The sequence below is a fragment of the Liolophura sinensis genome, chromosome 3 (genome assembly GCF_032854445.1).
Source record: "Liolophura sinensis isolate JHLJ2023 chromosome 3, CUHK_Ljap_v2, whole genome shotgun sequence".
NCBI classification, from domain to species: Eukaryota; Metazoa; Mollusca; class Polyplacophora; order Chitonida; family Chitonidae; genus Liolophura; species Liolophura sinensis.
In genome coordinates, this window is record NC_088297.1 from 1,364,144 (window position 1) to 1,378,248 (window position 14,105).

A 14,105-nucleotide genomic window follows, 5' to 3' on the forward strand; every position below is an offset into this window, starting at 1 on the left:
GCTTCATACATTCAGCAACATTAACACATAACCTTACTGGCACCAAACATTGGATGTGACCTTTCTCGTACAGCTAAGTAGGAGTACACGTGACATTCTAACAAAAAACTTGTCAGTCAACCATATTGGAGTCTTGATACATGTAACATTGGTTGATATAGCCGCGGGACACCAGTATGGCTGCCACATCATCCAATCTCTTCTATATAGATTTCTCCACGACTGACATAAAACCCCGTGTAATAAATAGGCCTTCATTCACGCTTTGGTAACAAATAGGAATTTCCGGTGAGTATGGAAAATAACCTCACACAATTTGCCAAAAGTGAGCTTATCGTCTTCAGGCGGAAGCACCCCGATGGGGTAGTCAGATGGGCGGATTGGTTAAGAGGTTGAGCTTGTACTTTGTATCAGGACTGTTATGGAGAACATGGCTACCTTCATCTTCGTGATTGGTTTGTTCGTGGCTGGGACGCTGGCAGACTCAAACGGGTAAATATTCCATACCAAATTTGTTAATTTTAAAAGTATCAAATATAACATTAAGTCAGTAAAATTAAGAAATGAACTTATAAACTTAAAAATCCATCAGGCCGGCCTGAATCAAAATGCTGATTACATTTAACAGGATCTTCGAAAAGTCAGATTCAATGTTCAAATCCAACTTTTGCTGTTTTGGAGGAAGCTTTACATCAGGAGATTTGGCAGGTATGTGTCCAAGGTCGGCGGTTTCTCCCGGAAACTGAACACTTAAACCTGATCAAAAACAAGCAATTGATACATTCATGAGCAAAGACTTAAACTGTAATCAAACAAATGAATGCGGATGTCTGTGGCAGAGGTGGTTAGCACTCCAGGGAGGCGCAATGATCCAGGCACATCTTAGCAATGTGGTCGCTGTAAGTTAAAGTCGAGGTCATGCTGGACATCTTCTCCAGACGCACCCCTCGGGAAAGATCCATCAGCCACCTGCGGATGGTCGTTTGATGTACCTGGGCTCTGCAAAGTTTTCTCCCACCATAAATATCGCTGCCGTCAAAACAGTGACACACTCTTAAGTATGGCGTAAAACGCCGATCAAATCAATAAAGAAACAAATAGAAAAACAAACAAATAAAGAAAACATATTAATAAAGAACTAGATAAAGCAATAAAGAAATAAAGAGTAAAAACATGCTAAGCTCAAGTCAAATCAAATTATTTAGTTTTTGTGGCTTGTTTACAACGATCTAGGTGTGGTGAACGACCAGGTTACAAAAACCCTGCCGGTCTATTTGTGTTACGGTGGTGTCTATAACGGACTAAGTGTGACAAATGACTAGTGTACAAATCACCTTCTCTGCCTGTTTGTGTCGCAGTTGTGTTTAGGTTACAAAAACCCTGCCGGTCTATTTGTGTTGTGGTGGTGTCTATAACGGACTAAGTGTGGCAAATGACTGGGGCACAAATCATCTTCTCTGCCTGTTTGTGTCACAGTTGTGTTTATAACGATCTAGGTGTGTTCAATAATCAGGTTACAATAGCCCTATCGGCCTGTCTGTGTGTCGGTGGTGTGTGGAGTGATCTAGGTGTGGCGAATAGCCACGTTACAATAACCCTGCCGCTCTGCCTGTGTCACGGTGATGTTTATAACGATCTAGGCGTGGTAAACGACCAGGTTACATTTGCCCTTGCCCTTTGTGTCACACTGGTGTCTAGAACGACCTAGGTGTGTTTAATATCTAGGTTACACTAGTCATGTCGGTCTTTTTTGTGACGGTAGTGTCTATAACGATCTAGGTGTGGTGAATGACTAGGTTACATTGAACCTGCCGATCTGTTTGTGTCACAGTGTTGTCTAGAAAGAGCTAAGTCACATGCGGAAAAGTATATTCGGCGTACCCTGGTTCCCTTCAATTATGAAACGGATCTCGTTCGTAAAAGGAATACAAGTAACAAGTAAGAAATCAATGAAAGTTAGTACGCTCACCGCTTGAAATACTGATCGCATTTAATCGTTGATCAGGTAGGGCTGACTATTGTCTTTGTTTTAATACAGTGACTTCTACTATGACATATCCGCGCTGCACAAGCAGCTGTTAGCCGGCTACGACAAGAATGTTCTGCCAAAAGAGACCCTCGACCAAGGGGTCAAGGTCAGTCTCGACTTCACCCTGATTCAACTGGACGATGTAGAAGAAGACGAGGGGGAAGTGGGCGTGACCGTCTGGCTATCTCAGGTACACGTTTTCATTTTAAATCATGGTCCATTTTTACTTCTTTATTTTCGCATAATACACATTAAACACTGCGCTTGTTTTCTATTGTTTTGTGGTTTTCAATATATGTATATTTGTACATGGGAAGGTCTGGCAACACCCCTGCCGATGGTTGTGAGTTTCCTCCCACCAAGATGCCGGTAGTTTAAGTGCGATATTCTGAAGTACAGCAATCCAAAAAATAAATGTCAATATTTCTGACAGCAAATACACAAATGAATTAAAACATATGCCTGTAGATAACCAGCTCATTCAGCTAGTAGACTTACAATGATTCTGCTGTGGTAATTTGAATTCATTTCTTAGAATAAATTTACATGAAAAGAGATCTAAGCCCTTGTTATCAGAGCGTCAGAAAGCAATTCCACCGCAAATTCACTACAGAAGATGAGTTGAATGGCGTTGCCTTGAACTTACCATGTAATTAATATATATAAGTGATTGCTGATTTTTCCGTCGTATTGCCACTGATTGATTCACTTGGTCTTTCCCTCTTATTACCACTGAATGACTCACATTTTTTTTCCGTCTAATTACCACTGAATGAGTAACATAGTCTTTCCGTCTTTTATCACTGATCGATTCACGTGGTCTTTATTTCTGATAATTACTGACCGATTCACATTATCTTTCTCTCTGATTGCCACTGACCAATTAACATTATCTTTCTCTCTGATTACGACTGACCAATTAACATTATCTTTCCCTCTGATTACCACTGACCGCTTCACATAATCTTTCTCTCTGTGTACCACTGGCCGTTTCACATAATCTTTCTCTCTGTGTACAACTGACGAATTCGCATGTTTTTTCTGCCTGATTGCAGCTGATCGATTCGCGTCATCTTTCCGTCTAATTATGCTCACTGATTCACATGATCTTTCCCTCTGATTACGACTAACATTTTCACCTGATTTTCTGTCTGATAATTATCAGCAATATTTGTGTTTGTATATTATAGTCCTGGCACGACTCTCGGTTGCGATGGGACAGCAATCTTCATCACGGCCTGGAGAAAGTGGCTTTTCCCCAGGACGCGATTTGGATTCCAGATGTCACTCTTTACAATGGGTAAGTTTGGGGGTGACAGCGAGGCATGGCGTAATATTCCGTGCTTCTTCAAATACTGGATCAAATCCTAGCCGGATCACCCAGCTGTAGCTTTGAATATTCAATGGCGTGCACTCGTCCTCTCCCTCGAATTCACCTGCGTTGTGAGGTATGTTCGCTATCTGACAATGGTCAGGGGTCTACTCCACTACATTCTTGTGTCCTCCCTGCATCAAGCTGACCATTGTTGTTTGAAAAACAAAGGTCTTGAGTAGGGCGTTATTTCACGATTATAATAAGTTCGCTCTGGTTAAAGCACCCAAAGGCCTAAAAGTGGCAGGAACTCTACAGTGTTAGTTCATATAAGTTCTTATTTTCAATTGTCGCCTTCACCTTTAAAGGGTAGATAATGTTCAAGACCTGTCCCTTTTCCTGATAGTGTGTATCTGTCATTTAATCTCTTGGGATTAGTGTACATGAAAAGCTTGTATGTGTTAACATTCATCAAGCTTTTCGTGAAAGAAATGAGTGAGTGAGTGAGAGAGTGCTTGGGCTTTAACGCATAAAAGGAATGAAGAAATTATATAAACAGCACAGAAGGTAAAACTAGATTATATACGACACTGAGATAGCTACCAAATTGTCAAACGTAATCCGTGAAATGTGACCTCTTGTCAGTTTTTCTCAGTTAGGCATTGATTCTAACGGTTCACGCACATGCTTAAAAATAAGCGTGGACACTACCTGTAGCACCATGGCTTAGGCAGAATTTGCTTTAAAAATTCAGTGATGCGAATTGCAATTTGTCACCAAACGCCACCAGTTTAGAATTATTCAAAATTCTATGTTGTTATCAGATTTAATAAAGAACCACACGAAAACAGTGCTCTGAAATTCTTACTTTTTCATTTTGTTTAGGGTTCACGCACCCGAGAAACTGAATGACAACGCCATTATCGTAAAACAGGACGGTACGGTCATCTTCGTGCCCGCTCTGCGCCTGCGCGCCTCGTGTCCAATCTCGGAGAATTCTGTTAACGTCACCTGCATCTTTAAATTAGGCTCCTGGGTCCATGACACTTCATATGTAGACGTCGAACCCGGTAAGAAACACATGGAGGTGTCAGATCTGTACACAAATCCAAAATGGGGGGTGCACTATGTACAAGGCGAACGTAAGGCAGAGAAGTACGACTGCTGTCCCTCGACCTACAGTTCTGTGGAATTCTCAGTACAGTTTCTAAGGAAAGAATAATGTTCCTGCCTTAAACATGTAACTCTTTACCAAATACAGCAAGCATTGTTTAAAAAAGAAACGTATCCACCCTTTGTTTTCTTCTGTCAAATGGTCTGAGATATTTTTCTTTTTGTTATGACGGTTGAAGTAATTTTTATATCCTGGATTGCGCGTGCATATATAGGACTTGTCAGAAAAGTAACACCTTGAAATCTAGGCAAGGAAAACGTCATAGAAAAAGCACAATTCCTTTGAGTGGCCAGTTTAATGATAATATCTCATGAATAGTGTACTTTTTCATGTTGGAAAGAAGAAACATATAGAAGTAAACAAGCTATAATTTTTGTCCATGAAGTCGTGTGTTCGAATCCACATGTGGCCTCTTCCAAAGCTGTTGATCTGTCAGGCGTGTGACAAAAGACCATGGTATTCTCCGGGATCTCCGCTGTTTGACTAGCAGACCACGATAAATTTTTCACATTCTGACACAGCTATTAAGAGTTTCCCCCAGGCAATGCCCGGTTTTTACGCAGATAGAAATTGTTCACACCCTGATACCTTGGTGATAAGTTTTCTCCGTACAGTGTCCGGTGTTTGACTGTACTGAGAAAAAGTGTTACACATTCTGATACAGGCATGATAAGTTTTCTCCATACAGTGTCCGGTGTTTGACTGTACTGAGAAAAAGTGTTACACATTCTGATACAGGCATGATAAGTTTTCTCCATACAGTGTCCGGTGTTTGACTGTACTGAGAAAAATTGTTACACTTTCTGATACAGGCATGATAAGTTTTCTCCATACAGTGTCCGGTGTTTGACTGTACTGAGAAAAAGTGTTACACATTCTGATACAGGCATGATAAGTTTTCTCCATACAGTGTCCGGTGTTTGACTGTACTGAGAAAAAGTGTTACACATTCTGATAAAGGCATGATAAGTTTTCTCCATACAGTGTCCGATATTCGACCGTTCTGAGAAAAAATTGATACATTCTGATACAGGCAGAATAAGTTTGCTCCATACAATGTCCTGTATTCGACTGTAGTGAGAAAAATTTTGCACATTCTGATACAGATATGATAAGTTTTCTCCATACAGTGTATGGTGTTCGACTGAACTGAAAATAGTGAATGAGTGACTAAGCGCCTTGGGTTTAACGTCGTACTTAACCATTTTTCAGTCACAGGACGTTGAAGGCATCCTTAGACTGAGAAGAGTGTTACACATTGTCATACAGGTATGATAAGTTTTCTCCGAACAGTGTCCAGTGTTTCACTGCATTGAGAAAGATTTTACACATCCTGATTCAGGTATTATAAATTTTCTCCATAAAGTGTCCGGTATTCGACTGTACTGAGAATTGTTTTACACATTCTGGTACAAGCTTGAAAAGTTTCCATCACAGAATATCCGGAGTCTGACCGTTCTGGCAGAAGTTTCGCACATTCTGATCCATGCATGGTTTGTGCTTTTCAGGCTAAGTTTTGCATTATTGAAGATAACCTGATTGCAGACACCTGAGTTTTGCAGAATCCATGTCCTGTTTAAATCAACATTAGACGTCGTAAATTTACCAGAGTCATTACCAGAGTCTGGATCAAGCGAACTTAGGCACACAACACATAAACAACTATATATTATCTTTTTTTTAAAGATTTACTTAAACGAGCTTGACTAAAATGAAATCCAAAACTTAAAGAAATGTTTAAAAACAATGATGTATATAGTTAGTCAATATTCGATAACCTGGGCTAAGATCCAGTGAAATATTATGAGTGAGGAAGTTGTGTACAGAGTGCCCTGTCTTGTTTTGTAGAAGAGATACATATATAAATTTATCACCAGCATTAACACTTACTTAAAATTTCCACACTGACATAGAGTACACGGCAATGGTTCAGATATTAGATGTGAATACACATGACGTCATTGGTCGATTACATGGCCCAAATTTTAGCAATCTTTTGTCCATATGATACATGAATTCTTGAAATTATGTAAAGGCTAATGAGTTGTTTCTTTACGTATAAATGGAAGGTTGACAAAAGCGTACGTGTATGTCACGTTAACAATGATACATATACGCCCGCCACTGTGAGTTCAAGTCCAGCTCATGCTAGCTTCCTCTCCGGCCGTAAGTGGGAAGGTCTGCCATCATAATACTGTACTGACCATAATACTGGCCGCCGTCGTATAGGTGAAATATTCTTGAGTACGGCGCAAAACACCAATCGAATAAATAAATAAATAAATAAATAAATAAATATACGTCATTTTCATATTTTTCAAAGTAAGCTCAAATTTCTGTATACATTTATTGAAGAATTTACTTGAGGTTCACCAAAAAAACTTCCAACTACCTAAAGTCACTTTAAGGGAGTTTTTGATACACACAAAAAATTGAATCGCTCTTTAACTTCACTCTAGACCATTGGTCGATTTACATTTTTCAGTATCGGTGTTATTAGTTTCGTCAAATGAAGTGATGGAACTTATATTTTACAACTATGACATTAAGCAAAATATTCCAATAACACGAAGATTCTATTAAAAGATGTGACAAGCATACATGTATGAAATGCACAAAGTGTGCCGATGAATATACAGTATATGAATAGCACATGCGCGTACGCAAATAGTACAGTACTTCGCTTAAACGTTTTCTGTGGTATCTATTTATACACATGGTTGTCTATTGCAATGCTGTAAAATGTGCCGATATTTAAAAACACAACTGCTATGAGACACGATATCTTCTTAAGACAATCCCGGTGAAAATAACGTCACAGAAAGATTGAACATTTGCGGGATATTCGATTGGCCTATTTGCAGTAATTTTTCTCGTTATCGGATAATTGTGTGTTCTTGATTAACAATTCGGAACGGTCTATATGTCATCCACATTGAATTCATTGTGCGGGTAAAACAGCTTTGCCTAACTGGGCTCTGCCGTCGTATAAGAGAAATATTATAGAACATGGTGTAAAATTCTAATCAAGTATTAACATACATAAGACGATTGTGTTGACTGTGAGTAATACTGTCGTGTAATATTGTAGTTCGAATAAATACAACCAACAACTGGCATTCACATATACTTCGAACATAAGCTATTAATGTAGCCCGACCCCCTTATCCCCCCTCACCCCCTTATCCCCCCTCACCCCCAACCCCAACCCCAACCCCACCCCCGTGAAGACAAAAAAGATCTTGGTTATCTCCAACGCCACATTATCAAATCACATGCATGCTACGTTTCCATGAAACAGATATAAAAGCCTAATGATATACGTTGTAAAGATTTATCATCGGCAATACACCCCTATCCCCTACTCCCAGCCCTTGGGCCACCACCACCCCACCCCAACCCTTGTGCAGACAAAATTACTCTAGTTGGTTAGTTTTCAGGTTTCATTTTCCATTGTCTGTACAAAGCAAGTGGTTAAGGCCAACTCGGCTTCCACCTTGACTTCATTTTCTATCCCGTCTGTGTTCAGTTACGTCTCTCCGTTTTCAGAATCGAAAATTAAACATCAAATCAAGAAAATAGCATAACATAAATGAATAAGGCATACAGCATGCATGCTTATGTTCACATTTAGTTAAACCTATCTATCAGAGTTTATATTTGACATGGTCTCTCAGCAACCGGTTTTTCCCAGGCTCTGCCAAGTTTCCTGCTACCATAATGCTCGCTGCCGTCGTATAAGTGAAATATTCCTGAGTATGGCGTAAAACACCAACCAAAAAAAGCAAAAAGCAAAATAAAAAAAATATATAGTTTATATCTTCCCAGTTGTCCATTTAGAGAAACGTTACTCTGAAGGGGAAGTCCTTGCCATTCCTCGTGCATGACAGCTACCAACTAGGCCAGAGAGCTAAACTGTATAGATGGATCGCTACACAGAAAATTGGGTACTTCTCAAACAAACCATATAGATTGATGTGGGCATCTTGATTACGCTTTTATTTCAATTGTTCTTATAATATTAGAAAATCAAGTCCCACGTTAAGCAGAATTAGATATACCACTGTGTACCACTAATCATCCGCACTGTAAATGTCGATTGTTATTAACTGCCAGTCTTTTCTTTATTTATCTATTTGATTGGTGTTTTACGCCGGCCTCCAGAATATTTCACGTAGACAACGGCAACCAGCACTATGGCGTGAGAAAACCGGACAGAGTCCGGGGGAAACCCACAACCATCCGCAGGTTGCTGGAAGACCTTCCCACAAAAGACCGGATTGGAAGCCAGCTTAAGGAAAACAAATAATAAGCGCTTTGCTCTGTACACGTCTTAATGCATGACTGACTGAATGAAGAAATGACTTCAGGCATATGGGCGACAATTCAGCCGTATCGTGACAATAACATGTGTGAAACTTGGAAACATCCTTTTTTTCAATGTGAAAATGACAATAGTCAAAATTCAACAAAAATACAAAAGTTTGAATTTCTTCGGTTAAAATACAAAATCCACTTATTTACCAGTACTACTAAGTACGATAACAAAAGAACTGTGTATAGTTTGTGACAATTGCTATTTTGACACAGATCAAAAATCATTCTGTTCTTGAATACGGCTCGAAACACCATTAAAATAAATAAATGAGGAAAATTTGATTCAGATTGCAAGAGAAGCCACTTCGGAGAGCCAGTTAAAAACACACGTGGTATCTCCTCTCTCTGGATGTTAGCTTCCACAATATCATCCTAAGCCGGAATACCGAGTGAAGAAATCGTGATAGGGCATGTATAATGGGCATTTTTATGAAATGGGCATTTTACTACGTATATTGGGGTAAATGCACAATCGTACGCACAGGTTGTTGGATGAGCTTTGAGCTTTGGAGCATATGCAGACCACGGCTTAATGTAATTTACCAGTGTATCTACACGTCGTCTATAATATACATTCAGCGATTAGATTTTACTTGGCACTGAGTCTTGGTGCGGTGGTATTACATTTATATACCGTTATTAATGGGGCGACGTGAGAAGGTCTTTTAGCAACCTGCGGATGGTCGTGGGTTTTCTGCCCGGTTTTCTCCCACCAGCTCGCCGCTGTCGCATAAGTGAAATAGTTTTGGGTACCGCGTAAAACACCAATCAAATAAATAAGTGAATAAATATAGCCATCACAGTTTGTGTTTGCATTTTAAATTGGTCCTGTAGTTGCCGACACTGAGTGTCCATGAGATTAACAATTGTTCTTGAATGTCTGATATGAAGACTATGATGGCTTCTTTCTTCACATTTACATTTTCTTCACATTTATAGTGGTTCTCCACTGTAAGTGTTCTTTTTTCTTCACATTTAACTTTCAGTATCGATTCATAGTGCGGCATACTTGTGCACTGTAAGTGTTGTTGTTGTTGTTGTTTAGCTCTTTTCTTCTCATATGCCCTTTGTCATGGCTTCATTGCGCGAGTAGTTATGAACTGACTTTAAGTGTTTTCTATCACAGGCATTCAGTAGGCGATGCCTTACGTGTAACCGCAGAGGGGGTTGGGTGATACAGTACCCAATGATAATTACAGAAACCAAAGATTACTACAGTACTGTCTTTGATTGGTGTGTATCGCCGTGAAGCTTTCAGTTGTACGTTAACAGTCATATTTATGGTTATGGTAACCTGAGTAACCGGTGTACACCACTGCCCTTCGCCCGTCAGTAAACGAACCTAACTCTGTATCGGTCTAAATCCGTGGTCGAAACAAGACGCCGCGGACACCAACAAACAATCCCATGCTTTGTATTCTTAATCGGCAGGTAAATCTACACGACATCAGATTAATCAAGATTTAAAAGTTTGTCTTTAATAAGAATAACTCAAACTCATCGAAATATCCCTATTCCATTTTTGGCTTTCACACAATTCCAAATATAGGAACCACTATAAAAACAACCAGCCCATTTACGTATTTTTTTCCTTCGAAAAGTGATCGTTTAATTAGACAATGGTACATGTTCGAATAAAAAGAGAGGACATGTTGGAGGGGGGGGGGAGGGGTTGTTGTGGCCCCAAATGTGCAGCAAAAGTCTCATTCTGGGTCTGGTTTCCGAGGTCTGATTTCAAACGACATCAAGCTGAGACAATTATAGGCTGAGGTCGGGAACCAGCAATACAAGCCCTCAGCAGAGACTGGTTTAGAGAGCAAATAACCAATTACCAAACTGATCGAAACAAAACATGAAATGTTTAACACAAGTTATTAAAACAACTACTGGCTTTTAGTTTTGGATTTACACAAATAAGCAAGCTTGTATATCTAGCAGTTGATCAGTTTGAAGGGCTGGCACAGAGAAATAGAAAATAGCAAACTGGACAATAATTTTGAATAAATTGGCAATCAGCATATTAGATACCCTTCATCCTGACGAGCCTGTAACTTATCTTGCCTATCGAGAGCCAGACAGAAGGCTTGTGTCCTCATCCCTGTGCACAAAGCCGCTGTAAGTCACGTGGTAGGTCTGATAGGCCACCTCTCTAATCAGAACACGTGCTGGTCCACAGAGAAATAGAAAATAGCAAACTGGACAATAATTTTGAATAAATTGGCAATCAGCATATTAGGTACCCTTCCTCCTGACGAGCCTGTAACATATCTTGCCTATCGAGAGCCAGACAGAAGGCTTGTGCCCTCATCCCTGAGCACAAAGCCGCTGTAAGTCACGTGGTAGGTCTGATAAGCCACCTCTCTAATCAGAACACGTGCTGGTCCGTTGATGCCCTCGTCTGGTATATCATTCACATATGTCTCTTGATTTATTTTGAGGATGGAACTATAGTTAAAGGAGAAGAAAACTCAACAACATGAAACTATAGTCTGTGAAGAGCACATTTTTTTTTCTACCTGATGGTGCCTGCAGCATAATTTTGCGATTTCTCCTCTCCATACACGTAAAGCCTGAAAACGGCAAAGCTGGTATAGATCGCTTCCATCGCGTCCTCCATCTTTAACACCCTGTAATTTATGCTTGGGGGTGGGTTGCCTCTCAGCCAGTGAGAGCCCTTGAAACTGCGGGCTTGTTGGTGTAGACTGGGAACCTACGTCCAACTTTCCGGTTTCCCGATCGTCAAGCGGAAAAGGTACTGTACTGTTCGCTACTTTCCAAGAAGAAGAGTTCTACCGGAAATACACGAACTGCACTTCGTCGGTTTCCGTCGGCAATTCTCCTCCTAACACAGAAGACTTTAGGACTAGTTCTTAGGAAAAAATGAGTCTTAGCCACAGCGGATGTTGGCGCTGACTTTATATTTTATCAACTTGAGGTACTTATTAGAATTGTTTACGGCATGCACCTGCGAGGAAAATGCATACTCTTTTCAAATGGATTTGATTGTTATTTACATTTTCTTCTCATTTAAAAGAATCTGTATTCTGTTTCCGTTTTGTAAAACTGGATATGCGCTTTACTCACAGTACTCACGTGTTCAAGATGGATGCTTCCATCAAACTTCCTTATTGTTGGCAACAGATCCATACATCGTTTGGTCTGTACGTCTATATAAAGCAATAAATATGAAAGATGTTTTATAGACACACGCACAGGCCTTACTATAAGGAAAAAAAATAAGTTGACATGCATGCATTCCTCGCGCAGTCTAACGCTTACTGAGGACCAATTGTATTGATGTAATATGATGAGCATATCTGTAAGTTAGTTACTTGCCAGAGGTAAGTGGTTTATACGAGCGCACCCTTGTTTTCTCCGCCTAAAACTGACCGTCATCGTATAAATAAGTAAAAACTTTATGAGTTTTAAATACCCTCTAGGTAATCGACCAGAGTAAAATATTACATCCTCTTTTCTACCAACAATTTATATAAATGCTTATATTTTTGGTTCTTATAAAGGCAGAAGCTTGTTCATATGTTATTATTTCCTGTCGGTGTAAAATCGGAAGCTTGTTGTTCATATATTATTATCTCCAGTCGGTGTAAAGCCAAAAGCATGTTATTCATATATTTTTTTTTTCCAGTCGGTGTAAAAGCAGAAGGTTGTTGTTTATATGTTATTATTTTCAGTTGATGTAAAAGTAGAAGCCTGCCGTTCATATATTGATTTTTCCAGTCGATGTAAAAGCAGAAGCTTGCCGTTCATATGTTATTATTTCCAATCGGTGTAAACCAGCAGCTTGCTGTTCATATGGCATTTTTACAGTCCGCCTAAAAGCAGAAACTTGTTGTTCACATGTTATTATTTACAGTCTGCATAAAACCAGAAGCTTGTTGTCAATATGTTATTAATTCCAATCCGTGTAAAGCCAAAAGCTTGTTGTTCATATGTTATTATTTCCAGTCGAGGTAAAAGCAGAAGCTGGCAGTTCATATCATATTATTTCCAGGAATTGTAAAAGCAGAAGCTTGCCGTTCATATGTTTTTATTGCTAGTCGATGTAAAAGCAGAAGCTTGTTGTTCATATGGTATTATTTCCAGTCGATTTAAAGGCAGAAGGTTGCTGTTCATATGATATTGGTTATGGTCGATGTAAAACCGGAAGCTTGTTGTTCATGTGTTATTATTTCCAGTCGATGTAAAACCAGAAGATTGTTGTTTATATGTTATTACTTTATCAATGCTGTTTATAAACATACCACAGTCAGGGTGGAGAAAAAATCTCACACAATCGAGTGAATCACAGAGCCACAGGGAGAAAAACGGAGAGTTTTTCACAAAACAGAAGTTGATATCGAACTTGATACCTCAGTGTTGATAGAAAGGCAACACCTCGATCTTCAGGACATCCGCAAGTTAAGCAGCTTCTAGGCTTGTAGCAATACTTAATACATACGGAACAATTTCCAGGACTGAACGACGCATACGCGTACGTTTCGTGTAGTTGAATTTCAGGAATTCAAATTTCTGCTACTTTAACCCACCTTTATTGTTTATAAATTCACACCATTTAACTCACAACGCCATTGTTGTGGTTTCGAGGAAACCTTCCTGTTTCCTAACTTCCAGCCGTGTCGATGTCCTGTATTTATTTGATTTATTTATTTTATTTGATTGGTGTTATACGCCGTACTTAAGAATATTTCACTTATACGACGGCGGCCAGCATTATGTCCTGGTTGTGTCCGGTGGAAACCGGACACAGCCAGGGGGAAACTCATAACCATCCGCAGGTTGCCGGCAGACCTTCCCACGTACGGCCGGAGAGGAAGCCAGCATGAGCTGGACTTGAACTCACAGCGACCGCATTGGTGAGAGACTCCTGGGTCATTACGCTGTGCTAGTGCGCTAACCAGCTGAGCCACGGAGGCTCCGATTTCCTGTAAGACCATGACAAACATTGCAAGAAACTTAAGACTTAGCCTGTTTCATGTTAGACATTTATCAATCTTGCTAAATAACCAGTAAATTGACCTTGGTGATGTTATGTACATTAAAACAGAAACAGTACATGGTATTTAATGTAACTAGTAAAAGGGAACATTGTCGAAAAAGAAACAAATTGTCTGAGTGATGGGCCAAAGTCAAAGACAGATACAACGCCGTCTGGATTGAAGGGTAGATAACTAAAGAATTTAGCCATAAAGGTA

At 39.7% G+C, this 14,105-nt stretch overlaps 1 protein-coding gene across 1 annotated transcript; it reads left to right on the forward strand.

Annotated features, from left to right (window-relative positions):
* The first annotated feature begins 379 nt into the window (after window positions 1-379).
* On the forward strand, window positions 380-4,615 carry LOC135463902 (neuronal acetylcholine receptor subunit alpha-10-like). The gene is made up of 4 exons (XM_064741365.1): window positions 380-492; window positions 2,039-2,219; window positions 3,220-3,329; window positions 4,227-4,615. Exons 1-4 carry the CDS (start codon window positions 422-424, stop codon window positions 4,561-4,563), a joined length of 699 nt encoding a protein of 232 aa, XP_064597435.1. The 5' UTR covers window positions 380-421; the 3' UTR covers window positions 4,564-4,615.
* Window positions 4,616-14,105: the final 9,490 nt, after the last annotated feature.

Bases quoted from the DNA above. Each gene is read 5' to 3' on its own strand.
- LOC135463902 (XM_064741365.1), top strand. From the start codon at position 422: ATGGAGAACATGGCTACCTTCATCTTCGTGATTGGTTTGTTCGTGGCT. The intron at 493-2,038 runs GTAAATATTCCA...GTTTTAATACAG, and splicing joins ACGCTGGCAGACTCAAACGG to TGACTTCTACTATGACATAT. The intron at 3,330-4,226 runs GTAAGTTTGGGG...CATTTTGTTTAG, and splicing joins GATGTCACTCTTTACAATGG to GGTTCACGCACCCGAGAAAC.